Source organism: Cervus canadensis, chromosome 29, assembly GCF_019320065.1.
Source record: "Cervus canadensis isolate Bull #8, Minnesota chromosome 29, ASM1932006v1, whole genome shotgun sequence".
Classification (NCBI taxonomy): Eukaryota; Metazoa; Chordata; class Mammalia; order Artiodactyla; family Cervidae; genus Cervus; species Cervus canadensis.
In genome coordinates, this window is record NC_057414.1 from 30,019,792 (window position 1) to 30,046,699 (window position 26,908).

General features: G+C 45.8%; 1 protein-coding gene across 5 annotated transcripts in view; it reads left to right on the forward strand.

Moving 5' to 3' along the window:
- FLI1 (Fli-1 proto-oncogene, ETS transcription factor) overlaps positions 1 to 26,594 on the forward strand; it is a 133,480-nt gene extending 106,886 nt beyond the window's left edge. For 4 of the 5 annotated variants that reach the window (XM_043452698.1, XM_043452696.1, XM_043452697.1 and 1 more), the window contains exons 6-9: positions 19,050 to 19,115; positions 20,822 to 20,881; positions 23,509 to 23,556; positions 24,601 to 26,594. In XM_043452698.1, the coding sequence (XP_043308633.1) occupies positions 19,050 to 19,115; positions 20,822 to 20,881; positions 23,509 to 23,556; positions 24,601 to 25,130 (704 nt within the window). In that variant the 3' untranslated portion in view covers positions 25,131 to 26,594. The remainder of the gene's footprint in view (positions 1 to 19,049; positions 19,116 to 20,821; positions 20,882 to 23,508; positions 23,557 to 24,600) is intronic. The other variant, XM_043452694.1, reaches the window with a different exon arrangement.
- Positions 26,595 to 26,908: the final 314 nt, after the last annotated feature.

Below are 26,908 nucleotides of genomic sequence, written 5' to 3' on the forward strand. Positions count from 1 at the left end.
ATGATTTAATGATAGAGATTGTAATGAAAGATGGGAGAAGATCTGGAAGGACCCAGCATGGTGGCATGGAAATGGGTATTGAAGAAGAGAAGGTGGGCATCAAAGATACCAGTCAGCTCATCTGGGTCTGTCCTGTGTGGGGGCTGCATGTGCACAGGCTGGGTTTGGGGGACAGGACCCAGTGGTCTCCCCCGGTGTGCCTGAATGTGCCCCGTGAGAGCACCGAGGTCCAGGTTTGTGATGGGTGCATGATGGGGGAGGCTTGAAGAGGGACTCTCGGTGGTTTCCATGAAACCAATAGACAGGTACAGTCTCACTCTGTGAGAAGGAAGCTTAGCAAAGGAACCAGGGATTTGCTTCAACGTAGTCGGGGCGAAGAGGGGGGCATGGGTGGATGTGGGGGAGAGCTGAAGTCAGACTGGCTATGAGTTCATGCCTGTTAAAGCCGAAGGGCCCTCCTTGGTGCAATACATCTTTCTCTCTGCTTTCCTACATCTTTGACATTTTCCATGATTTAAAAGATGCCGCAAGAAGTTTTGCTTTGACGGAGAAGATGTGGATGCATGAAGAATATTGATTCCCGTGCCTTGTGTGTGTGGCTGTGAACAAGGGTAGCAGGTTAGGGGTTCAGCGTAGGGGTGGAGTCGAGGCAGCATCCTGAGTGAGAGTCTAGGCGGGGTGAGCGTGTGTTTGGCGGGGCCTTGGGTCTGTGCGCGTTGCCCTGCACAGGGTTGGTCTGGAACACGTGTGCCTGAAGGAAAAGGCCAGTAATGCTGTGAGGTAATGGCCTGTTATTTTTAGGGAGTAAATAACATCTCTCATGGAGCAGGTTATGTGGCTCCACAGGCTCTGTCTGTGTCCGCTAACGTGCACTTAAAACGTGAGGGTATCGAGGCCTCCCGGGAGGGCCTGTTAAGAACTTTGTCATTATATGTTTTTCCTTTATGATGAAATAGCCCTAATCCATTTTTAGCAAGGATGATTGCTAAGTGCATGTGTGTGTGAGTGTGTGTGAGTGTGTGCTATTTCTGCATCCAAAGGCAAGATTTATGATTCTAGAACAGACGGTAGCTTGCTCTCTGTTTTATTTTTTTAAAATTGTTTTCCTTTGAAATTCCAGAGTTAATGTTTTGTCTACTTTCGATCTGACCCTCTTTGGAGAGCTGCATGTTGTGTGTGTGTGTGTGTTTTCACCAGCGAGAGATTGAGAGAGGGAGGAGAGAGAGAGAGAGAGGGTTGGAAACAAAGAATCTTTGTCTGTAAGCTGGAGCAGGCAGGAAACCCCAGTCCCCAGAGACCTGAGCCAGCCAGCCCTGTCCTGGAGTCAGACTCCAGCTCTCGAATTCAATTTGACAGCTTGTCTGGGACACTTTCTAAGTAACCATTACCCTTCCTTTCTCTGAGTAAAAGAACTGTTATTTTGTTCCGTGGGTGTGCTGTGTGCGCTGTTATCACATGTGTGGGTTCCACGGCAACTAGGACACGCTTTCCCTAAAATGATTGGAAACACTTAGCCCGTTTCCTCAGAGAAGTGTAAATTTGTTCCAGGATAATGAAGCAAGCAACTAGCCGTGTCACACCATCCCTGTTAGAGGCAGGTAGAGATGGATTTCGCTGGGGCGTCTTTAGTTCCAGCTAAGGCAGGAACCCACTTACTTGAAGGAGCTTCTACATCTCAGGAATAATTCCAATTTTGCACATTTTATTCCTTTGAAGATTTCTTTTTTGGAACGAACATATAAACAAAGATACCTTCTGATGAACATTCCCTTCCGTTTCTGTTTGATTAATTGATGACTTTTAAAGAAATCCACCATCATAGGTCTCTCTACGCTCAGAGAACAATTCCAAGGTAGGTGCATGTCAGCCCTGAGTCCTGGGGGTGGGGGGCCAGGCAGGCACGACTGGATAACCGCCAGGAGTCCAGCAGGCACTGCTGTCCTTTCTCCCCCAGCTGCTCACATCAGTTGACTTTGCCACAGTCACCTGATGGATTGTGAGGCAAAACCCACCTTCTCCAGGGTGTGTATGTTTGCAGGCCATCCAGGTCTGGCCATGCAGGATGGCCAGAGGCACCATCTAGTGTGGCTGAAGTCAATTCAGGGTCTAGGGCATGACAGCTTGGCTAGCAGAAGTCTTGCACACTTAAGTTCTGACTCCTCCCCCTGCCCCCAAATTGCATCCTTCAAATGTGAATGGATTCCTGCCTAGACTGTTTTCAAACCGAACTTTGAGTATTTCCTGTTCTCGCTTTGCCTAGTATACTTTCCTTGGTTGTCTCACCCCCACCCAATCCACACTCTATAAGCTACTCTTGACGGTCCAGGTCAGAGGATGTCTCCTCAGCCACCCCTGCCCCATGGCACCTTGCTTGTGCCCACTGTCCTCCCAGGACAGCATCCTGATAGTCTAGCCAACAGCCTTTGGTCTTGTAAGTCTTGAAGCATCTTGTAGGCAGGGACTATACCTTAGAAAAGGCCATTGGATAGATGGATGGATGGATCAATGGATCAATGATGAATGGATGGATAGATGAATGGATGAGTGGATGGATCAATGATGAATGGATGGATGGGTAGATGGATGAATGGATGGATGAAAATTATAGACAAAATACCTTAAACTACTCCCCAAGAGTTTACTGTAAAACTCACCCTTTGTGATGTTTCTAAAGACAAGAGTGAGGTTTTGGCCTCGGTCACTGAAGAGCTCGACTCAAGACTGCCTTTCCTTCTCTATTTGCCATAATTTCCCCTTCATTTGACTCCAACATGATTCCTTCCAGGCAGAAGTAGAGGGAAGAGCCTGCTGAGAACCAATTTCAGTCACAAGGTGATGGCTCCATGTTACCCTTTTGCCCATTTTTTATTGGCTTAGACTCCCCTTGGGGGCCCTTTAGATTTGGGTCCTCTTGCTATGGGTGATGATGAGAAAGAGGCCAAGGGCAGAACCAGAACAAGGGAAAGTCATGTTGCAGGAAAGGTTAACTCCTGCTCATTCAGACCTCCTTTCCTGACCTTTATTATCACCCCTTCCCTTGTCCCATAACTATAACAGCTACCATTCACTGAGGGCTTGTGCTAAGAACTCTTCTATTCACTTCATCTTTACATTTCATAATCACCTTATGTAGTTGGTACAATTATTATTAGGACTTCTCCGATGACCCAGTGAGTAAAGAATCCGTCTGCAATGTAGGAGACATAGGTTTAACCCCTGGGTTGGAAAGATCCCCTGGAGAAGGAAATTGCAACCCACTCCAGTTTTCTTGACTGGGAAATCCCATGGACAGAGGAGCCTGGTGGACTACGGTCCAAAAGGTCACAGAGTTGGACACGACCGAGCGACTAAGCACACACACAATTATTCTTCCCATTTTGCACGTGAGAAAACTGGGGCACAGATCGGTTAAGCCCAAATCATAAAGTGTAGTAGGAATTAAAGCAGAATGGAGCCCATTCCACAGTTCCCTCCCCACCCAGCAGTGACAGGCTCTATGGCTGCGTCTCCCTGTTCTATCCTCCACCCCGTAGAATGGCCCATATTTTTCAGGAAGCTGAAGTCATCTAGTTGCTAAGATGATATGATGAGATTCACTGATATCCACTATGCCCCCCGCCCCAGCAAATTAGGACCCTCACTTGGGTGCTCAGATCTTGCATTTCCAGAAGCATATTAGATGGCCTCACAGATGTTCTTTTCATTACTGTGCTTGATAATTTACACAGTATTACACATTTTATGTGTGTTTAATATGACATTTTTAAAGTTCGGAGAGAAGGACTTCCCTGGTGGCCCAGTGGTTAAGAATCCCCCTGCCAATGCCTGGGACACGGGTTCGATCCCTGGTCCAGGAAGATTCCACAAACCTCAGATCAACTAAGCCCATGTGCCCCAACTACTGAGCCCAAGCTCTATAGCCTGCACTAGAAATTGCCACAACAAGAAGCCCATGCACTACAACTAGAGAGAAAGTCCTCCCACAGCAACAAAAACCCAGTACAGCCAAAAAAACTAAATAAGAAAAATAATTTTTTTTAAAATCAAAGAGGAAAAGAAGAGATTTAGAAAATGAAACGCTATCTTGAGTAACACTCTGTTGACCAAGAAGGAGTGCAGTAAACTTTAAAAAAAGAAGGATGGTGGATGTTGGTTTGATAAGTCTAGTTGTGAAATTTCCTCAGTTACAGGAGTTAACCAAGGCCTTGCCTTGGTCAGCTTCCTTGACCCATGGCTCTCCAGGAGAAGGAAAGATGTCCGCATCACCTGGACCATTTTAAAGACAGAAGCCGCCTGCCGCAGCATCCTAGACCACACCCCCTTCTCAGTCCATAGGCGTCCTTGGTGGGCAAGGTTGGAGCTGAGTGTTCCCACTGCTTCTCAAACCCTCTCCCCCTCCATCACCCCGCTGCAGAGCCAGGCTTTACTGGAATACCTAATGGAGATGCAAGGTTGCTCTGTATCAGCATCATTCTGCAGCGGTGTTTTCTCCTCATCCCTGTGCCCGCAGGCGTTCCGGCGTCTGATACCCTTCTGGGCTGCTTAGAAATGCGCACTTTGGCCTTCCTGCCCCCACCCCGCTTCGGCTTATCTGTTGTAGTCATGTCTGTCAAAGCTGCTCCTACATGCTCCCTGGAGAAACCGAGAATCTGATAGGCACCACCTTGCTCTGCAACATAAGTGAAGATGACAGTGAAGGCATGAGCCCTGATGCGTTTTAATAAAGAAAAATGTTCTCAGTACACTTCAGGACGGGGAAAGAGGCGTGAGGCTGTGGGAAAGGTATTTGGGGCCACCTTGACCTCCAGAGCACCCTTCCAACTGGACTCAGCCAGAAAACTACTCCGCCCACCCCTGCGGGCGGGGTGCCCAGTGGGCGAGGCGCAGCAGCACCCAGCCCCGCCCACTTCTCAGGCGTTTCACACTTACTGAGTGGGCCGTTTGGGTTTTGCATTTCCAATTCATCTCCAGACTTAACTTGTTACTATTTTAAACTTCGCATCTCTACCAGGTTTCACTTTGACTCAGACGTGTCATCCCATTCCAGATAGCAGAGCTAAGACTCAAAATGAAATTGGCCTCGGTTGATGTCACTCCATTTCCATGACCACGGGGTCTTGGTTTGTAATAGAAACTAGAAGTGACCGCTCTGTTGAGGAGTCAGGTCCTGGAGTACTTTGGAAAGAAAAGGCTAGGTCCACAAGTGCTTCAGATAACCCACTGGTGGGCGTCTCCACATAGAACATTCCAAATGCCTTTGTTTTGCAAAATACACTGATTTAGAAATTGCAGCGGTTGTTTGGAGGAACAGTAGTTGCTGAAAAGTATTTAAAAGGTGCTTGTTTATTCTCGTGCTCATAAACCAAATTTCTCTGAAGAAAGAAGCTTCTCAACCAACACAACATTGTAACAATTATTTTTAAGTGTTTAAATTTTAAAAAATAGGAAAAAAAAAAATGAAGCTTCTCTTATGCCAGACAGAGGTGAAGAGACTTAGGAAATCTTCTAGTGAAAAGCCAAGGCAAAGATAGCATCATTTGTTATTTTATTGTAAAAACTTTCCCAAATTCTTTTTAAAGAGGTAACAATGAACCCTCTTCAGAGAAGTCCACGTCTAAGATAATAAATAATTATCTCTCGTGAAGCATCCTTTTGGGAGAAGTTAATGTCTTTGAGGAAGAAATGCCATAGTTAGAAACACTAACCAGGACCCACATGAGCTTCTCCCCTCCAGCCTCAGGGATCTGGAAGCAATCACACGTGAGGATCAATAAAAAGTTTAACATGCCTCTGATGAAATTCAAATTCTTGTGTTAGGCATATTCTAAAAAGCGACTGGTAAACTAAATGGAGTTACTACTTTATCAAAATCCAACACATCCTTCAAGGCCTAATTCAAGTTCCATCCTCTTCAAGATATGTTTATCTTTACTCGCAAAGACGACATGCATTCACTTCCCAGGACCCTACCTTACTCACAAGCCATATGTGGACCTAACTACCATGCTAAGGTAACTACAGATTACCTTGTCATCTCTAATTCTGAGTTTTGTTCTGTATCCCTTTTCCCACCCCTGTAGATATTCAGTAAATACCATTGACAGTTGATGGATTCACTGGGGAGGGAAAATCTGATTTGTCAATTTAATTAAATATATACTCCATCCTTCTGCTTCCCTAAACAAAGAACCAGAAGAAATTAGCCTTGGTTGATTAACTTATTTCCATGGAATAAAACTCTGGAAAAGAATAGCAGCTATAATCTTAAATGATACTTTGGAGTGTAGAAAGTGTTTTCACATGCATGATCACATTTATTCTCAAAAGAACTCTGGGAGGATTAAATAAGCCATTTGCTTCTCCAAATTCTTAAATTTTAGGAGAATCATTTCTCCCCTGTTACAGATAGGTGGACTGAGAGATTCAGAGAGATTGTCACCTGCCTGAGTTCACACAGCTGGTAACTGGCAGAGATGGAAAGCAACCCGAGAAGTTCTGAAGCATCATGTAGAGTTCCTTCCATGGCAATGAACTGTTTCCCTGATGGGAATATAAAAGAGGAATCACAGAATTCCTTCCTGTGAAAATCCCTAAGAGTCCTTAATTACATCACACATGACCTTAGACTCGATAAGATTTAGGTATCCCTCTTCCAAAGAGATGAAAATTGTTCTCACTCTAACTTTGAAAACTCTTTGAGCTTCCAAAGTCTTTGGCCGCCTGTAAAAAGAATGATCCTGTCCTGCCCAATATCCTGGAGGAATTTAGAGAAAGGCAGTTTTTTCTGCTGTGAGTCATACTTTCGATTTCTATTAAAATTCTTATATGGTCGCATATGCTTTCTCTCAGGCTTTGGGCCTCCAGGCCTGTGCTAATTTGCATGTCTGGTTTAGATAATGTCTGAAGTCCCTTCCAGCCTGAAAAGAAGCCTCAGATTCTATTATGTAAGTGAGACCACACTCCACCTGCCCAGAGCTCATGCTTCTTTGTCTTTTTAACTCCTGTGCTTTTTTTTTCTTTAATATTTATTTATTTGTTTGGCTGCATCAGGTCTTAGTTGTGGCATGCTGGATCTTTAATTGCCACTTTTATTTGCAGCAAGCGGAATTTTTTTAGTTACAGCATTCGAACACTTAGTTTTGGCATGTGGGATGCAGTTCCCTGACCAGGGATTGAACTCATGACTCCTGCATTGGAAGCTCAGAGTCTCAGCTACTGGACCTCCAGGGAAACCCTAATCCCTGTGCTTCTGATGTGTGGAAGCAGAACACAGAGGTGGGGGCATTCTGGGGCTCATGGGCTGGCCACAAAGATGGAATGTTCTATTGGGGAGAGCTCACTTATCTAGTTCTCATTCACAGTGACCCCAGAGAAATGCCCTTTCCTGCAGTCCACTTTAGAGGCGGCTCAAAAGGAAGGCATAGGGAAGTGTGGGATTTTAAGTTTCTTTATTTAAATGGCTTTCCTATGTCAGTATGAGTCTGGGACAACAGATTTGACAATACCTTGATTCTAAATATGCAAAAATTGGTGAACTCTTTAATTGTTGTTGTTGTTGTTGTTCAGTTGCTAAGTCACGTCTGAATCTTTGCAACCCCATGGACTGCAGCACACCAGGCTCTTCTGGCCTTTACTTAATCTCCCTGAGTTTGCTCAGATTCATGTCCGTTGAGTCAGTGATGCTATATAACCGTCTCATTCTCTACCAATCCCTTCTCCTTTTGCCTTCATTCTTTCCCAGCATCAGGGTTTTTTCCAACGACCTTTCACATTAGGTGGCCAGACTTATTATAATAGAGTAGACTTATTTTGCCTTTTACTATCTCTCATTCAAACATACAAAAGATACTATTGAGTTTTTTTAGCTAATTTTTTTTCATCTTCTATCATAAAATAATTCTCACCAGCTAAAGAACTGACACTGAGGGATTAACTTTCTGGAAGGGCTTTGAGATCAATTAGGGTGACCCAGTCACTTTCCATAAGAAAATCATGGCACTATGGAGAGCTTTATGTTCCTAACATTAGACAGGCCAAGTTTTTGTTCAAAACTGTGTTATCAGTGAGGCCCTCTCCTTTGCCTGTTTTCTTTTTCTCATAGCACTCACCACCTTCTAATTTATGATGTAGTTTACTATGTGTTTTGGGGGCTTCCCTTATGGCTCAGCTGGGAAAGAATCCGCCTGCATTGCAGGAGACCTGGGTCCAATCCCTGGGTTGGGAAGATCCCCTGGAGAAGGGAAAGGCTACCCACCCCAGTATTCTGGCCTGGAGAATTCCATGGACTGTATGGTCCCTGGGGTCACAAAGAGTTGGACACGATTGAGTGACTTTCACTTCACTGATGGCTCAGCGGGTGAAGAATTTGCCTGCAGTAGAGAAGACACAGGAGACTTGGGTTCAGTCCCTGGGTTGGGAAGATCCCCTGGAGAAAGAAATGGGAATCCACTCCAGTATTCTTGGCTGGAAAATCCCATGAACAGAGGAGCCTGGCGGGCTACAGTCCATGGGGTCGCACAGAGTCAGACCCAAATGAAGGACTAAGCATAGAGCAGCACTGTGTGTTTTGAATGTCAGCTCCCAGAGCAAGATTGTGTGTCTGGCCATGGATGCATTCTCCACACACTGAAGAGGGTCCAACACCATAATACACATTCACTAAAACGTTGCTGATTGAATGAATGTGGAGTGTGAGGTATCAGCTAGGCCCAATAGCTCATGCTGGGAAAGAAGAGGAACCTGGGGGTGGGAAAGGAAAACCGGGTGATAAGATACAGTCCCTCCCTTCCCAAAGATGCTCACCAAGCGAGAGGCATAAGTGCACCAAGCGAGAGGCATAAGTGCACCAAGAATCACAGCCGGAGGCTGAACAAAACGAGGGTGATAACCACGAGACCCTCACCAGCGAGCCTTTGCAGAGCTTTGGGAGGAAAAGATGCAAAAGTTGAGTCATGCGTCACATGCAGGACTGTGTCCCGAATAGTCAGGGAGAGTGAGGGTGACACCCCCCCCGCAAGAAAGCAGACAGGAGAGCATCGGAACCGGGCTCTCAGGGGATCCAGGGGCTGAACACAGACGGCCGCTCATTCTTCTCAAGCCTGTTACCTAAGTGAGCAGCCAGTTAGGTTTTCTTGTTCTGACCTGGGATTGTCTTAATCCTGAGGCAGATTTGACCCAAAAAGTCTGCAAATTAGTTGCGTCTACACGGCCTAATGTAGAGGGGAGTTCTGACAAACACCCAACTAATCAAGTCAGTATGAATTGCTTTTCCACACAAGGCTGGCCTCCAAATCCCACTTGGAGGCCTTATCAAAATAAAGAGGTCATTGAGGCTTGTGTGTCATTCAGACACAGCCCTGTGGGAGGGGTGGAGCCAGGGAGGGGCCGGCCTCAGCAGGTCCAGCCTTGCGGGACCGGGGTAAGGCTGTGTAGAGAAGGTACCACTGGCCTCTCCAGCCATCATCTTTGAAAGCCGTCCATTCTTTAAGCATTTCTCTCATGTGTCCTTTCTTCTCTTTGCACATGAAATATCTGAAACAGTAGCTTTATTCTCCTCCACGCCGCGGGACTGGCTCCGAGGCTCAGAGGCTGTTTGGATTCCAGGACAGATCCTTGAGCAAAAGAAATCTGATCCAGGATGTTTGTTCTTTTTTCTTCTCCATGCATTCCAAGTTTGAGGAAAGCCTTGCCTAGATATTTCCCTCTTCTTGAGGTCTCTGTGGAAGCCAAGATCCGCTGATGCCCTTTAGAACATAGGATGCCTCTGAGGCGAAGGCTGAGCTGCCCTTGTAGATGAGGTTGCAAAGAGGTGAGGACCCAGCTCAGAGCTCCAAGGCTGGCTGGGCAGGGAGCTGGGGGAGTTGACAGTCGGGGATGGCGGGAAAGGATGCTGGGTAAAACCTCGGCTAGTGATAGACCAGCAGGCAGCCAGAGCCACGGGCCTCACCAGCTTCTAGGCCAGAGATTCTAAACTGGGACCCAGGATACAGCAAGTCCCCTACATACGAACCTTCAAGTTGTGAGCTGTCAAAGATGTGAACTTGCGTTTGCATTTCCAGTCACATAAGTTAGTTCATGTGCCAGCATCCTCTACAGGTAACCGTGCTTTCATGTTCTTTACTGTACAGTCCTGTATAGAATATGGTAGCACAACATCTTTATTTCAAGCCCAGGATGTCCAGAAAGAAGCGTAAGAGCAGCAGTGATGTAGCCGGTACTGCTAAGATGCACCGAGGGATAACGATGGTGTTAGTTGGGTACCTAGGCTAACTGTTGGACTTAAGAACAGATTAGACTTACGAATGTGCTCTCGGAAAGGAACTCATTCATATGGAGGAGACTTGCTGTCATCCATTCTTCTTCTAAAAGAGAGCCAGACTTTATTCCTATTTGGGAATCACTGATATCAGAGCACAGGAATGGGACTCTGCTTCCTCCTTTACGGCTTCTCTTCTGTTTCAGGGTCTTCCCTGGTGAGTTTTCTAACCTCACTTCACCAAGACCAACATCTTAGAGGTGCAAGCAAGATTGTATAGACTACGTGTATATTGTGTATATTTTTTAAGTTGCCATTGATCAAATCCTTATTTAATCTTTCTAACAATCCTGTGCAGCATCTGTTACTAATATTTTTAGAAAAGCAGAACATGGGGTTCAAAAAGGCAGAGTAACCTTTTGACGATGATTGTTCGCCAGGGCTGGGATCTGAAGCATAACCATCGACCTTCTGGAGAGAAAGGGTGTGTGCCCAAGGGGGCCCACGCACTGTATGACCTTCTACAGCTCAGGTGCCCGTTGCCTTAGCACGACTTTGAAAGTGGGAGGCCAGGCCAGCAGGTCAGATGTCTGCTACGGTGACTGGCAGGGGCTGTATGGCGATCGTGGCGGGCACAGGGCTGGTCCTGAGGCTGGAAGGTTTGGCATGTCGGGCAGGGCAGGGCAAAGAGCCCAGAGAGAAGCAGAGCTGGGCTGGTGGCCAAGCCAGACCTGCTCCTCTTTTTAGGCTGGGCCTCTTGTTCCCCAGGGCCTCAGAGGGATGGAGGTATGGAGGACCATCTCGTTGAGTCCTCTGCCAACAGCAAGGATGTTGTCCTCATGTACAGTCTTCCCTGTATGTGGGACTTTCCTGGTGGTCCAGTGATTAAGAATCCACCTTCCAAACAGGGGGTGCCAGTTTGATCCCTGGTCAGGAAACTAAGATCCCACAGGTCTCGTGACCCCCTGCCCCCCACCAAAAACAAAAAAAAAAAAACCCACGTTATCTCTAAATGGGGGAGTTTGGGCAATGGGTCTTCCTCCTGATGGTTTGGCTCTTTTCTTGGGAAGCTTGGGGCTTTGGACTCAGGGGTTCCCTTTCTTAGAGCTTTTCTCCTTGGGCAACCTCGCTCTTCCAAGAAAGGAGGTCTGGATCAGACTGAGAGAAGCCTCTACCCTGAGCTGGAGCTGCTTTGCCTGTCCTGCTGAAAGGTCTGCATTCAGAAGCCGGGCTTTCCAAGGATAAACAGGGTGAGGTGCTGCCAACCAGAAACTCGAAGAGAAGTTTCAGGGAATATTCATCTTTTTCCATCAAGTAATCGAGAGCACAGGCTCATGCCGGAAGGGAGGAAGAGAGAGGCTTTTGTGCCCACGTCTCCTGCATCTCTGGCCCCCGGGTGAGGTCATGACAAAGTGTGGAGCTGCGTGTTGCCTGGGACACTGGGCCTTCAGACAGCGAACCGTCGGCATCAGAACAGAAAGAAAGCTTTCCTGAGATGTTTGGCTGGGTTTCTAGGACCTGTTTAACAGCTTCACACAGAAGCTAAGTTAACACTGGGATGTCTGTGAGAAGGTCACGTCCAGAGAAAGTCTTCCCCTTCCCACAAGGAGTCTTCAGAAAAAAAAAAAAAAAAAAAATCTATGCTCATATTTCTCCACCCCAGGAGGCTCCCCTGGAATCTTAGAGGCCACTGAAGGTCAAGTGAGCCACACCAGACCTGCTATAATGAAGATACTGTTCAGACCATTATATACGTGAAGCTGAATTAGCCACAATGCCTAGCAGTGCCCAGAATGAGGCTCAGGCTTTCTCAGCTTTGGCCAGAGTGGATGTCAGGACTGCCTGAAACCATAAGCTCCAGGCAGAGCCCTTCTGGGAAGATCCTCTGAAAAAGCTTATTACAATAAGATTCATTATCAAGCCGGGGGTAGAAGGCATCACTGAAGTAAAAAAGTGATTTTTTGCTGATCAAGCATCTGCCGCCACCCGAAAGTTCTGAGACCAGCTGCTCTGAGGGCCCCTAACAGTCACATTTTCACCTGTTGTACCCTTAGTCAGAGGCTTCCCAGGTGGCGCCAGTGGTAAAGACCCCACCTGCCAATGCAGGAGACACGAGATGTGGGTTCGATCCCTGGGTCAGGAAGATCCCCTGGGGGAGGGCATGGCAATCCACTCCAGTATTCCTGCCTGGAGGATCCCATGGACAGAGGAGCCTGGCGGGCTACAGTCCATGGGCTCACAAAGAGTCGGACGTGACTGAAGCGACTTAGCATGCACACACGCCCCCTCGGTCGGCCGCTCAAGTGCGTGTTTTCAGAGGTCAGTTCTCAGAAAGCAGACAGCGGGGCCCAGGGGATACTCAAGGCTGCCTCCTGAGCCAGGCACGCCCCACAGGAGAACTGCCTACCTGCTGATGGGCAGCTGGGCACCAGGGAGGCAGAGTGTGCAGGACTCTGAGTTGTTGGGTAGCTCCTGGGTCCAGGCTTTTCCATTTTGGTTGTAGACATATTTCTGTTTGAGTGTCTGGTACCAGAACTGACCATCATGCTGAGTTCTCACTTGTATGACTTTTAGGAACAAAAAACAAGTCTTTGTTTGAACATTGACATTGTTAAAATATATATAAGATACACGGCAGGTCACCTGAATGAATGGCATCTAGTCCTGGGCTTCCTGTGGGGACAGGTTTCTGCCTGTGCTTTGTTATAGGAGGACTGTAGGCCATTCTGCTCAGAGTACACTCATATATCACCCATCACCCAGACTGGAATGGATTTCCCAGGTGGCGCTAGTGGTAAAGAACCTGCCTGTCAGTGCAAGAGACATAAGGGACTCAGGTTCAATCCCTGGGTCAGGAAGGGCATGGCATCCCTGGAGGAGGGCATGGCAACCCACTCCAGTATTCTTGCCTGAAGAGCCCCATGGACAGAGGAGCCTGTCCATGGGGTCACAAAGAGTCAGACATGACTGAAGTGACTTAGCACACACACAGACTGAAATCACCTGGTGACTTCATTTAGTGGGGAGAAATCTGGGCAGAGGCTTTGAATGCCCATCAGCTAGGAAAGTAGTGAACAACAAGAGGAAGTGTGTCTATTTAGCAAGAAGGAGGAAATGTTGCCTGGGCCTTCATTCATTCATTCAACAAATATTTATTGTGTGCTTGCTCTGGGCTGGGTGCGTGGTTCTATCAGAGAACCAAAGAGGGATCCTGACCCTAATGGACCTGACATTCAGGTGGGAGATGCAGACAATAACCATCATGGATTCAGTTCAGTTCAGTTCTGTCACTCAGTCGCGTCTGATTCTTTGCAACCCCATGAACCACAGCACGCCAGGCCTCCCTGTCTATCACCAACTCCCGGAGTCCACCCAAACCCATGACCATTGAGTCGGTGATGCCATCCAACCATCTCATCCTCTGTCGTCCCCTTCTCCTCCTGCCCTCAGTCTTTCCCAGCATCAGGGTCTTTTCAAATGAGTCAGCTCTTCGCATCAGGTGGCCAAAGTATTGGAGTTTCAGCTTCAACATCAGTCCTTCCAATGAACACTCAGGACTGATCTCCTTTAGGATGGACTGGTTGGATCTCCTCACAGTCCAAGGGACTCTCAAGAGTCTTCTCCAACACCACAGTTCAAAAGCATCAATTCTTTGGTGCTCAGCTTTCTTTGTAGTCCAACTCTCACATCCATACATGACCACTGGAAAAACCATAGCCTACTTGATTAAATTAGGTGATACATGGAAAAATAAGTAGAGCAAAGTAAGATGGATGGAAGCAAAGGGAGGGAGGTTAATGTATATTTGGTAGGGCTGGCCAACCTGTTTCTGGGTTTGAACATTCATAAGGTATTTAATGATGCAAATATAGCAATAATTGCAATAATATTACTTGCTAATGTTCACTGAGTTTCAGTCTGTGCTAGGCACCGTGCCAGCTGTTTGCCTGGGTATCTCATTTAATCTGCAGGGCTGCCCCAGTGCTTCTAACTTCTAAGGCAGAATGCCAGATCTTAGCTCATGATCTTGGCCTTCCCCATCTTCAGCTCTATCCTTGAGGTAGGACTTACTCCCAAAACACTGGTTTTCATTTCAATCTTCCATTTAGTAGGTGCCCTCATGTACCCCAGTGCCCACAGACAGCTTTTGTTAAACTCTTCAGTAAATGGACCCAGGTGTCCTTCGTGGACTCAGATTCCAGGGGCAGGATTTTCCATGCAAGTGGGTGGAAATGAAAGAGCAGGTGGGAAGGGAGCCTTGTGGCCTTTGCGGCTCTGATTTCACACTCTGTTCTGGGACCCTTGGCTCTAGGCATGACCGATGCTGTTTATTGCTCTGTTACCTTTGCTGGAGGATGCACTTCAGGCTGATTGCTCGTGGCCTCTCTGTTTCTGTCACTTTTTTTTTTTTGTACCTACTGTAGGACTTTAGGGTTGGTGGGGACCTCAAAAGTTCTCTCAACCAGGCTTCCTCCAGACCCCCAGGGCATTGCAGGAAAAGACAGGGCTGCCAGACACTCCTCTGATAGAGTATCAACCATTAGAGAAAAATCCAGCCACGACCTGCCCTCTGTTGGTTACAGGGATTTCGTCCAGGCGTCCTGTAACTTTTACATGCCTCTAGTGTTAGAATAAAAGAATAGGAGGGGATATATGTATACTTATGGCTGAATCATGTTGGAGGTTTGACAGGAAAACAACAAAATTCTGTAAAGCCATCATCCTTCAATTAAAAAAATTTAATTAAAAAAAAAGAATAGGAATAGCTGGTAAGAAGTCGATGGTAACTATAGCCATAGCCTTAAGATGGGCCTTAAAAAAAAAAAAGTTTCTTCTGAACGAATATAACATAGCTTTCAGAGAGGATGGATTCCGCCAGTAAACTAAGGATCTAGAAGAAAAAGTGCTTAGAAAACTCTGAGTCAGAGATCTTATCAGTGCAGAGTAAGTCAGAAGTCAAGTCAGAACTTCAGATAACACACACCAATTCCTGGAACTTAGTGATTTGCTATTTCTCTTTGCATGAATTTGTCACTTTCTATTCCACTTTCTATTCCGTTCCTGCTGGGTTCATCTCTCGTCTCCCCCGGTACCCACTCCATCCATCCACCACAGGCTGCATGCTCCACCACACCTTGTGTTCACAGTATTGCCACCTGCCCCGGGCCTCTCCTGGTTTCTACTGCCAGTGACCCAGGGCCACTAAGCTTGTTGATCGGCTGTGGAGATGGTCTTGAGCCTAACCTCAACCCTGTCTTCCTCATCCCCCCCACTGCAGAACCACAGGTGGTTGTCTCCCACCCGACACATTCCCATCTCACTGCTCACGTCTGCCACATGCCCAGCTCTGATGTGTGCTCTCTTCTCTCCAAATAGGCCTCACTCAAGCCACCCGGCCCCACTTAGACTCGCTTCTCCCTCCTTCACCCCCAGGATCTCCAGCACTCCTTTGGCACATGACCTGTACATCCTCACAGTCTTCTATTTGTTGTCTTCTCCTATTTAAAGGCAAGGACAGGGGTCTATCCACATCTCTACAAGTGACCTAGTTGTGTTCCTTTTTATGGCTGAATAATATTCCGTTGTGTATATGTCCTAGATCGTCTTTATCCATTCCTCTGTTGATGGACATTTACTTTGTTTCCATGTCCTGGCTACTGTGAACAGTGCTGCAGTGAACACTGGGGTGTATGTGTCTTTTTGAATCTTTTTTTTTTTCATACAGAGTGAAGTCAGAGAAAAACAAATATTGTATATTAACACATATATGTGGAATCTGATAAGATTGGTATAGATGATCTTATTTATTTACAAAGCAGAAATAGAGACACAGATATAGAGAACAAAACAAGTATGGATACCAAGGGGGATGGAGGAGGGGTGGGATGAACTAAGAGGTTGGAATTGACATATATACATTACTGTATATAAAATGGTGCTTCCCAGGTAACTCAATGGTAAAAGAACCTGCCTGCCAATGCATGGGGTGCAGGAGATATGGGTTCAACCCCTGGGTAGGGAAGATCCCCTTGAGGAAGAAATAGCAACCCACTCTGGTATTCTTGCCTGGAAAATCCCATGGTGGGCTATAGTCCATGTGGTCACAAAGAGTCAGACACGACTGAGCACACAGCCCACACATGTATAAAACAGATAACTAATGAGAACCTATTCTATAACTCAGGGAACTCTACTGAGTGCTCTGTGGTGATCTAATTGGAACGGAAATATAAAAAAGAGGGGATATATGTATACACATGACTGATTCATCTTCTGTACAGCAGAAATTAACACAACATACTGCAATAAAAATTTTAGCTAACTAATTAATTTAATAAAAATAATAAAGGCAAGAATAGCGGACTTGTTTCATATTCTTTCACTTGCACTCTGTAGCCAAATACACAATCCATTGCAGAAATCAGTCCCAGACAAATGCCTGGAGGCCTAACCAGCACCCCAACCCCCCACCCAAAGAAGAATTTTGGAAGAACCTGGCCTTTCCTCATGGGTCCCCCAGCCTCATACACACTGTTGCCCCCTGTAGACAGTCCAGAAAATACCCATGAAAACCTTCAACCACATGCCCCAGCTTGTAAACAAGTTAGGTTCTTTGTTTGTTTCTGTTTTGCTTTGTTTTTAAGCAAGCATGGGAATCTATTTGCAGAAGGAATTGTGAAAGAAAGAGTCAAAAATGTAAACAGACAACTCAAATGAGCCAGGTCTGTCTCTTTTGCCCCCTTCCCTCCCCTTCGTCCCATCTCCATCCCCTCACTTTCTGTTTTGCTTTTCATGCCAATTGCTAAAGATTGTAATTTCAAAACTGCCCTGGCTTTTCCAAAACTAGGAGGAATGTACATCTGCACGTGGATTTTTCCACCAAAAATCTGTTTCTGTAGTTTGGTGGTTCTTAGCCAGAAACAATCAGAACAGGCCATGGGACCAGCCAGCCCATCTTCACAGTTCTTATTCTAATTTGTTTGTGAGGCTCAGAAGGGGTGGAGGGGCATGGTTTGCGTTTCACCCTGTCTGACAGTCGTTTGATGAGGTTTGCACTCCATTTGTCCGGATGGTTTTTATGGTTTCTTTGTTGTCCATGGAAAGACTTTGAAAGTCATAATTCTATATCCTTAAGCTCTTCTGCTATTCCTGCTCCGTGTCTCCACGGGACTCACAGCGTGAGAAAGGAGAAAGACATTTCCAGCCAGTCGGTTAAGCAGTTTCTGCACAGGGTTAGGGAGGTTTGTGGATTCTTTCAAGAAAAGGGTTGGGATCATGAATGTTCAGGTTCAGTAGAGTGTCCACCAAGGTGATCTGGAAGCCTCTCTGCAGTCCAGGTGGGAAGCGTCTCTCCAGCCCCTGTTTCTTGGTCCAGTCACACCTCTGGCCCTTTTCCTTTTGCTGTGGTCATCACCCAGCTCTCTCTACTATCAACAGAAAAGCCGAGATGCCAAGGAGAGTCCAGCATGTGCCCAAACATGTGCTGGAACGAGAGGCCGGAGCCACCGCTGGGGCCTCGAGGCACGGCTATGAGACAGTTTGTCCATGAGCCTTTAATCTAGACATGACCATCTCTGCAGAGCTGTTTAAAGGGTTTTGCAACACAGGCTTTGGACATTTTTTTTCTTTCTAAACTTGTAAGATTATTTATTAAGATTATATTTGTAGAATGCCTTATAAGAGGCTTCACATGTGTTATTTCATTTCATCATTACCTGCCTTCATCCCTTGGGGCTGCTGTAACAAAGTATGATAAGTTGGGAGGCTTATAAACAACACTAACTTCTGACAGTTCTGGAGATTGAAAGTCAGGTCATATGCCAGCATGGTCAGGTGTTGGAGGACCTCCCATCTGGATTGCAGATGACTGCCTTCTTGTTGTGCCCTCCTATGGCAGGAGGCATGCAGGCAAGCTACCTCTGTGACCTCTTCTTATAAGAGCACTAACCCTATTCATACGGGCCCCACCCTGAAGATTTAATTGCCTCCCAAGACCCCACCTCCTATTATGATCACATTGGGGATTAGACATCTGCATATGAGTTTGCAGAGGACACAGATATTCAATTGATAACATTCGCACACCCTTTAAGATAGATTAAATCATGTAAAATCTTATTTCCATATTTAAAAAGAAAAAGTGTTTGGTAGTGCCGCGTCTTTGTTGCAGTACACGAGATCTTCAATCTTCACTGTGGCATGCAGGGTTTCTTTTAGATTCAGCATGCGTGATCTTTTTTTTTTTTTTTTCAGTTGCAGCATGTGAACTCTTAGTTTTAGCATGTGGGATCTAGTTCCCTGACCAGGGATTGAACCCAGGCCCTCTGCATTGGGAGCACGAAGTCTTATCCACTGGACCACCAGGGAAGACTCTTAATTACATATGGTGAAAAGCTGAGGCCCAAGGATGTCTAGATTCATCCAAAGTCTCACAACAGATGGTGGAAGGATAGAACCTTCAGGGTTCTTTCCACCCCTTTGACTCCCAATCAATGTGTCAATGTTCCTTCTGTCCGTCCCCATTTGCCCCAGGGAAATGCACTTCTGGAATTTAGTGATGCTTGAAGTTATTGCTAAATTAAATTTAACTTTTCTGGATCACTAAAAGATAATCTTGAGGCAACCTTTCTGAAGAGCAGGAGATGCTGTCGTCGTTGTTCAGTCACTCAGTTGTGTCCGACTCTGCCACCCCATGGACTGTAGCATGCCAGGTTCTCCTGCCCACCATCTCCTGGAGTTTGCTCAAATCCATGTCGATTGAGGCTGATGGATCTCTATTTGTTTTTTCCACTAGACCCTTCCTATGACTCAGTCAGGAGAGGAGGTTGGGGCAGTAACATGAATTCTGGCCTCAACAAAAGTAAGTAAACGTCACTCTGTTCTTTGGAGGAAAACCTTTTTCTGAGGGTGGGGTGGAGAATAGGGTCATAAGAGAAACAAAGAGAAGAGCGAGCATTTTCTTTTTCTGCTTTCTGAGTGGACATCAAAATTAATTGCCAATGTAGAACCTGTGACTGATACCTAGTCCCAGAAAGATAATGGAACTTTCACTCAGATCTTTGAGTTTTGTTTTACTGCATTTGGCTTTAGAATGTTTGAAGTTGTCAAGTTTCTTAGGACAAGGTTCTTTATGAATGAAAAATCCCTGGATTTGGATTCTGCCATTTAAGTTTCAACAATGACCCTCCATGACTTTGCCTGCTTCCCTAATTGTCAAGATATAATCATACCAATATCTCTACCCCATTTCATGGAACTCTGAGGTGGGGTGGTAACCGGATGAGGAGATGCTAGTGGTATGACATCAATTTGTGTTGAAATCTGACCCAGAATCTTCTGTGGAGAGTGCAGAGGAAAGAATGATTCATAAAGTCCTGACCCAGAATGTGTCAATCTTGCTGTCTCTAGGAGGTAAAATATCGAGCACAAAAATGGATAGTGAAGGGAATTCTTTCAAGATAGAGGTTAGGACTGAAAATTAATGCCCAGGCAATAGCCACATGCCCTTTTAATAATATGTATTATCTGCTTACTCTGCCTTCAGCCTTGGGCAGTGTGGGTTTCACATGGTGAACCAGGTATGGACCAGTCTCTCCAGGAGGGGAGAGGAGTTGAGTGCGTGCACACGTGCACACGCGCGCGCGCGCACACACACACACACAACCCTTTCTTTCTGGGTAGTGTCAGGAACACCTTGGGGACCTGGAGCCATAAGAGTTGGTTCTAGAAAGAGAGGCAGGATTTGGACCCAGAGAGAAGGGAAAGATGCCCTCCCAGGAGAGGCGGGGTCAGGGAAAGACATCAAGGTCAACACGTCTGAGAGTCAGGGAGGACTTGGGTTCCTGGAATTTAGGGTGCACGAAGGAAAAGAAAAGTCTGGAAGGGTAAGGAAGGGGTTCAAAGATGCTCGGACCATAGATCTCAGTGCTTTAGTCAACAGTGAGTCACTGAAGTTTTTGGATGGTGGGGTGAAGTGGTTTATGGAGATTTAACTGGCTAAATAGCATTTGATGGGTCAGTGAGAAGAGAGAGGAGTGGTGAGGCTGCCAGTCAGATGAAACCAAAGATGGTACCAAAAGCAACACAGCTCTAACATGGAGATGTGACATGATGGCAGGAGCAGCAAGGGTGTACTAAGAGATGCCACAAAGAGGGGAGCTCACAAGACACGGAAACACAGGAGCAGGAGACTGGCGCTCAAATGCCACCTTCTCGTTAAAGACCTTTCTCGGTTTTCTATTTAAAAATGAAATCCACAGCCTCAAGACCATCAGACATGCTCCTTCTACGTATTTATTGCTGTTTATCATTGTCTCCCCCATTAAAACATAAGCTCTGGCAGGAACCCCTTGCTCAGTGCTGGGTCTCTAGCATCGAGAACAGTGCCAGTACATAGATTCTAGATAAATATTTATAACATAAAATGAGTAAATGAGCAGAATGACTGAGTGAGTGAATGAATGAGAAAGCACATTTGTCCTCCTTGGTGGGGATGTGCTTGACGAGACGTTCCCTCCCCTTCATGGAGAATGGCTCCACTTACCATATTTCTCTTCCTTGCCGCAGGTCCCCCTCTTGCTGGAGCACAAACAATGAGTAAGAATACTGAACAGCGGCCCCAACCAGGTACCTGTCCATGATATTCAAACCCTCTTTTGTTTCCTGTATGGCCGTTGGTGCCACGTGGTCAGCAGAGGAGGATTTAGACAATATCTTGTGTTTGTCATCACTGTTTTTCTTCATAGACTCCTTTATTTGACACTGTACTAGATCTGTGCATGGCGTACCTTGCCCTGGAACATGGAGAGACTCATGACATATCAGAGGTGAAAGGAACCTCAAGATTAACATGCTTCATGTTGTAAAATAAAGAAACCGAGGTCTAAAGAGGTGACGTGATTTGCCAGAAGCCACACGGCTGGATTCGGGGAATACGAGAGCTATCATCCCAGAATCCCAAGTTGCTTCACCTTCTTCCATCCCTGTAATGAATCTCCTTGACAATTAAGGCAGAGCAACTTTGAAAACCATGGAATTGGAGACTCTTCGTATGGCAAGGGAACCTAGAGACATCTAGGTCTACAACATCTTCCTGTAACATCTCAGTCTTGCGATTGCATCATCTCCACTTGAATACTTAGAGCTATGGGAGCTCAATACCTGACTAGGCTCAGTTGCACCATTTGAGCCAAAGTCCCCCCCAGTGCTGTATCTTACGTTCAAGCTTCCCAGTTTGCCCTGTTTAAAGGTCTTCCTCTTGTTCTCTGTGAAGGTTCTTCATGAACCTGAAGACAGCCATGCGTGCCCTCCCAAGCCCAGCTCAGTCTCTCCATGGGACACAGCTTAGAGTAAGCTCTGAACACGCTGTTGCTTTGGGTGAACAGACTTGGTTTTCCATCTCCGCTGAAGATAAGCAGTAGAAAGTTGACCTGCATTTCCTCAGGAAGGCTGAGAACTTGCTGACCGTGAAACACAAGTCAGAAAGAGAGGATCTGACATGGAGGATTTAAAGAATCCCCAACAACAACAAAATTAGACGTTGCCGTTCAGTCGCTCAGTCATGTCTGACTTTTGCGACCCCATGGACTGCAGCTCGCCAGGCTTCCCTGTCCTTCACTGTCTCTGGGAGTTTGTTCAAACTCATGTCCATTGAGTTGGTGATGGTATCTAATCATCTCATCCTCTGTCGCCCCCTTCTCCTCCTGCCCTCAGTCTTTCCCAGCATCAAGGTCTCTTCCAGTGAGTCAGCTCTTCACATCAGGTGGCCAAATTACCTTCCCCAAAATATCTTAACTGTCACACCATGAGGATAAAAAGGGGTAGACTGAGTTATAGTTGTAAAATTGTATCAAACGTATGACATCATCGCCAAGCTGTGATCCAGCTCTCCACCATGATCTCAGCTGAAAAGAAGATGACAGTCCTCACTATGTCAGTATTGCAAAGGTTTCTTTTATGGCTAAACTATCACATAAGGTTTATGTAAACTGAGATTTAATAATAATCATTTTAAGGACTGCCCTGGCTATCCAGTAGTTAAGACTCCACGCTTCCACTGCAGGGGGCAGGGGTTTGACTCCTGGTCAGGGAACTGAGATCACACATGCCACATGGTGAGGCCAAAATAAATAAATAAAATAAAGAGATGTTATCTTAAAAAAGAAATTCAAATGCATATATATATATAAATATATAATCATTTTTTGGCTAAAATGCAACTTCTGGTTGGTTGGTGTCAACATTTCCAAGCTTAAGATCATAGAAGGCTGTACTGGGAGGGAACTGGAGAATCCAAGAGCCACACCTATCATTTTGCAAAGGAGAAAAGCAATACCTAGAGACTGTCCACTGAGTTTTTTAGCTGATAGCTTAGTTGGGCTAGAACCCAGGCTACTTGATTTCCAGGCATGTGTCTTTTATGCTGCATCAGAAAAAGAAAGACATGTTAAGTTGTTTCTAATAGTTAGAGCTATTAAAGACCAGTCAGGGATTCCCAGGTGGTTCAGTGATAAAGAGTCCTCCTGCCAATCCTGGAGACACAGGAGACATGGATTTGATCCCTGGGTCAGGAAGATCCCCTGGAGAAGGAAATATCAACCCACTCCAGCTTTCTTGCCTGGAGAATCCCATGGACAGAATAGCCTGGCGGGCTACAGTCTATGCAATCACAGAGTCAGACACGACTGAGTGACTGAACAGAACAAAGGCAGTCCCTGGTGGTCCAGTGGTTAAGACTCAGCACTTCCACTGCAGGGGTGTGGCTTCAGTCCCTCATCAGGGAACTAAGATCCCACAACCTGCATGGCATGGTCAGGAGTAAATAAATAAATAAATGTTTACAAAGACTGTTGTAAGACCTTTACAAAGACACGTCAGACCTTAAGCTCCTTTAATAAGCCATACTTCACCTTATTCATGTGATTGGATATCAGCTAGCTCCTTTCCAAATGTTTTTTTTTTTTTTATTATTCTCTTGTAGGTAATGGCAGCATTATCTATAAATTTCAGACACTAAATATGAAAAAATGATACTATCACTATTTCGAGTTGTTTCTGTAATAACAGGGATATAGACCATAACTCTGATCATGATCTTTGAGGTCTGCAAATAAAAGCAGTGCAGTTTTCTGAAATCAGGGTTTCCTATGATATCGAAATAAAAGTAGAAACCCTTAGGGGTATTCTTATTGTTAATGCTGTTGTTTTTATATTTTTCATAACAGTGAAGCAAATTTCCTTTCTTGTCTCCTTAGATCCATATCAGATCCTGGGCCCAACCAGCAGTCGCCTAGCCAATCCTGGTGAGTTTACTTTGGCCTGAGAGGTTGTGTTCCAGAATGTTCTATAGCTTTATGAGATCACTTAGGGGTCCTCAGTTCAGACACCTGACTGGGGAGGGGCATGTATGCCTTTCCTTGAACTGTTTGACCCCTGTTTCTCTAGTGCACAAGGAGAGAACAGGACTTGTCAGTAGGTGGTGATGATATCCATAAGCTGAAGATGCCTCTGGACCACAAACATTTTAGCCCCATATACGTGCACTGAGGTTGAGATAAGTTTCAGCAGGGAAAGATGGGGGTGGGTGTGGAAGGGCAAGAAACAAGTTCTAGCCAACTCTCGGTGAATACATATTCTAAAGCTGCCTCAGTCTTCACTTTAGGTAGTATTGCAGCATTACCTGGCTTCATAAAAGAGGTCGCAGATAAAATAAACTCAACAGTGTATGTATTTTAAGTGTTTGTGATTCAGGTAACTCTCAAGTGAGTTCTGAACCAAGAGCACCTCCTGTGTGAGTTAATAGGCCCTTTGGAATTGCGAGGCCAGCACTGTCCCACCAGGGAAGTCCCACTGCTCCTGTCTCCAGGCCGTTTCTGCTCAGAGGGTGAGAAAGCCACCAGCTCTCTCTCCTCTTTTTTTTCCTCTCTGTCCATGTTCTACTCTGTGGAGTAGAGCCGAGAGCCAAGCACAAAGGCTAAGGAGCAGTTCAGGTTGCTTCAGCCTAAAGTGCTGTCACACGTTCCCCTGGGACTCTGAGGGAGGCCAGCACTGAATAAGGAGTAGACGGTGATCCAGGCCTTTACAGAAGAAGAGAGGCAAGCATCTTCCCCCAAAGGGATGGGGCATGCCTTGCCCCAAGCCACACAGCTGGCTCCGGGTGAATTTCACCAGGCTGGGGGCAGCTTATCTAAAGAGCTAACCTTGCTGATTATGCCAGTCTCGGTGAGAAGTGGACTCTGACTGTAGAAGGAGATCCTGGGGTTCCTGTCCGGGGTGAGTTGGACCCTTGCACTTAGGGATCGGGTTCTGATTTCTCAGGCGGAGCTTCTGTTTTCTCTCTCCTGCAGGAAGCGGGCAGATCCAGCTGTGGCAGTTCCTCCTGGAGTTGCTCTCGGACAGCGCCAATGCCAGCTGCATCACCTGGGAGGGGACCAACGGGGAGTTCAAAATGACGGACCCCGATGAGGTGGCCCGGCGCTGGGGGGAGCGCAAGAGCAAACCCAACATGAATTACGACAAGCTGAGCCGGGCCCTCCGATACTACTACGATAAAAACATTATGACCAAAGTGCACGGCAAGAGGTATGCCTACAAATTTGACTTCCACGGCATCGCTCAGGCTCTGCAGCCGCATCCCACTGAGTCGTCCATGTACAAGTACCCTTCCGACATCTCCTACGTGCCTTCCTACCACACCCACCAACAGAAGGTGAACTTCGTCCCTCCCCACCCGTCCTCCATGCCGGTCACGTCCTCCAGCTTCTTCGGAGCGGCGTCACAATACTGGACCTCCCCCACGGGGGGCATCTACCCCAACCCCAACGTCCCCCGCCACCCCAACACCCACGTGCCCTCACACTTAGGCAGCTACTACTAGATGCTTCCTCATCGGTGGCCTTCTCGCTGAAGCCCCCTCCCTTACACCTCCCATTGGACTTACGTGGCTTTGGAGAGAAAACAAAACTGGATGCTCTTTCTTGTTGAATAGAACTTTTGTGCCTGTTCTTTAAAAACAACTCTTCCTCTTCTTTTTTTTTTTTTTTAACATTGGTTTAACTCCTGCTTTTCTCTACCTTGAACAAAGAGATGGATAATTCCATGGGCCAGTATGCCAGTTTGGAGTCCCAATCTCCTGTCAACTTATGAGTTGAATATTTAGATTACTGGAATGGTTGTGTCATGGTTCTGGGAAAGAAACTGTATATAGATTCATATTTTTAGGACCAAAAGCAGTTTCTTACCGACACACGGGTCTCATCTTGAACCTTGAAGGGTTCAGTAGGATAAAGAATCATGGACTTAACCAGTTATGCTCTGGTTTGAGATTTAGTGAACTAGAGGCAGGAAGCTTATCATCTTATCTTAGGAAGACCTAACTCAGTGGAGGGCAACTGGAACATTGGTTGTAAGGCCAGTGAAGTTTTCACCCAACTGGAATTTAACAGAAAGAAACAAGTATGTATTTAAGAAGCCACGGGCATTGCAGAATCCCTCTCAGTGGGCAGTAAATATGCGCTAGGCTGACCATTCTGTCTAGAAGTAGTCAAGATATGAACTAAGAGATGTTAATGCAAATACAGACTTTCCTGAAAAGTCAGAGAATTAAATAACTGAAAAAAAAAATGACAGTGGGTCCCAGTACTTTGAAAAGTCCTAGGGATTTTTAAACACAAACAGATTCGCAAGTGCTGTGCGCTTGTCAGACGATCAGTCCAGGGTCCACCAACCACAAAGCAACTTACTGTATAAATTATGCAGAGTTATTTTCCTATATCTCACAGTATTAAAAGTAAATAATTAAAAAGTGAAAAAGAGTAAAGAAACGAGTTGACCTCGGTCACAGATACAGTGTTCCTATCAGATCAGTCGTTATTTTTTTTAAATGTAATTTGTACATCTTTTTGTCAATCTGTACATTTGGGCTGCTTGTACGTTTTTATAGCTGGTTTTGAAAAAAAAAAGCATAATGTGACGTGTTGCAGAAAAGAGAACAGGACTTTGAAGTCACTGACTTACCCGAAAGAGAATCACTGTAATTATTTAACAAGTGAGCAGAAGCGAGTCAAGGCAACCCCTTTAAACCGTTAACTGCTTTGGAGATGTTTGTAAATAACTGAACTACAATCATCACAACTTGGAAAACAGAAACCAAACTTTCCCTTGTGGATACGAGGGATTTTCTGCCTTATATATACAATATATTTTTTAGATATTAAAATATATATAATTTTGCAGGTAATCATTGACTTTTTTAAACTATATTAAGTGTTAAGTTGACAGCTCTCCGTGAAGACTATGTTGTAAAATAATTTGACTAAATAAATTGTGCCGTCTCTCAGAACTGAGGAGAACGTTTTCTTATTTACAACCAACCTTCTGTCCCCTGTCCCCCACCCCAGGTCCAAGGGTTTTCCCAGGGAAAGTTTCCTATTGACCTCTTCTGGCACCATGAAAACTTTTTCACGTGTACATACAGCAGAAGGTATAGAATTATGTGGGTTTTAGTGTTTGTATTAGCTCTCTCCAGAGAAACAGAACCAATGCGGATATATATATGGAACTTTATTACGAGGACTTAATTCATGCAATTGTGAGGGCTGAAGAATTCCCCCAGTCTGAAGTCGGTCACCTAGGGAAGCCATGCATAGCGTGCTC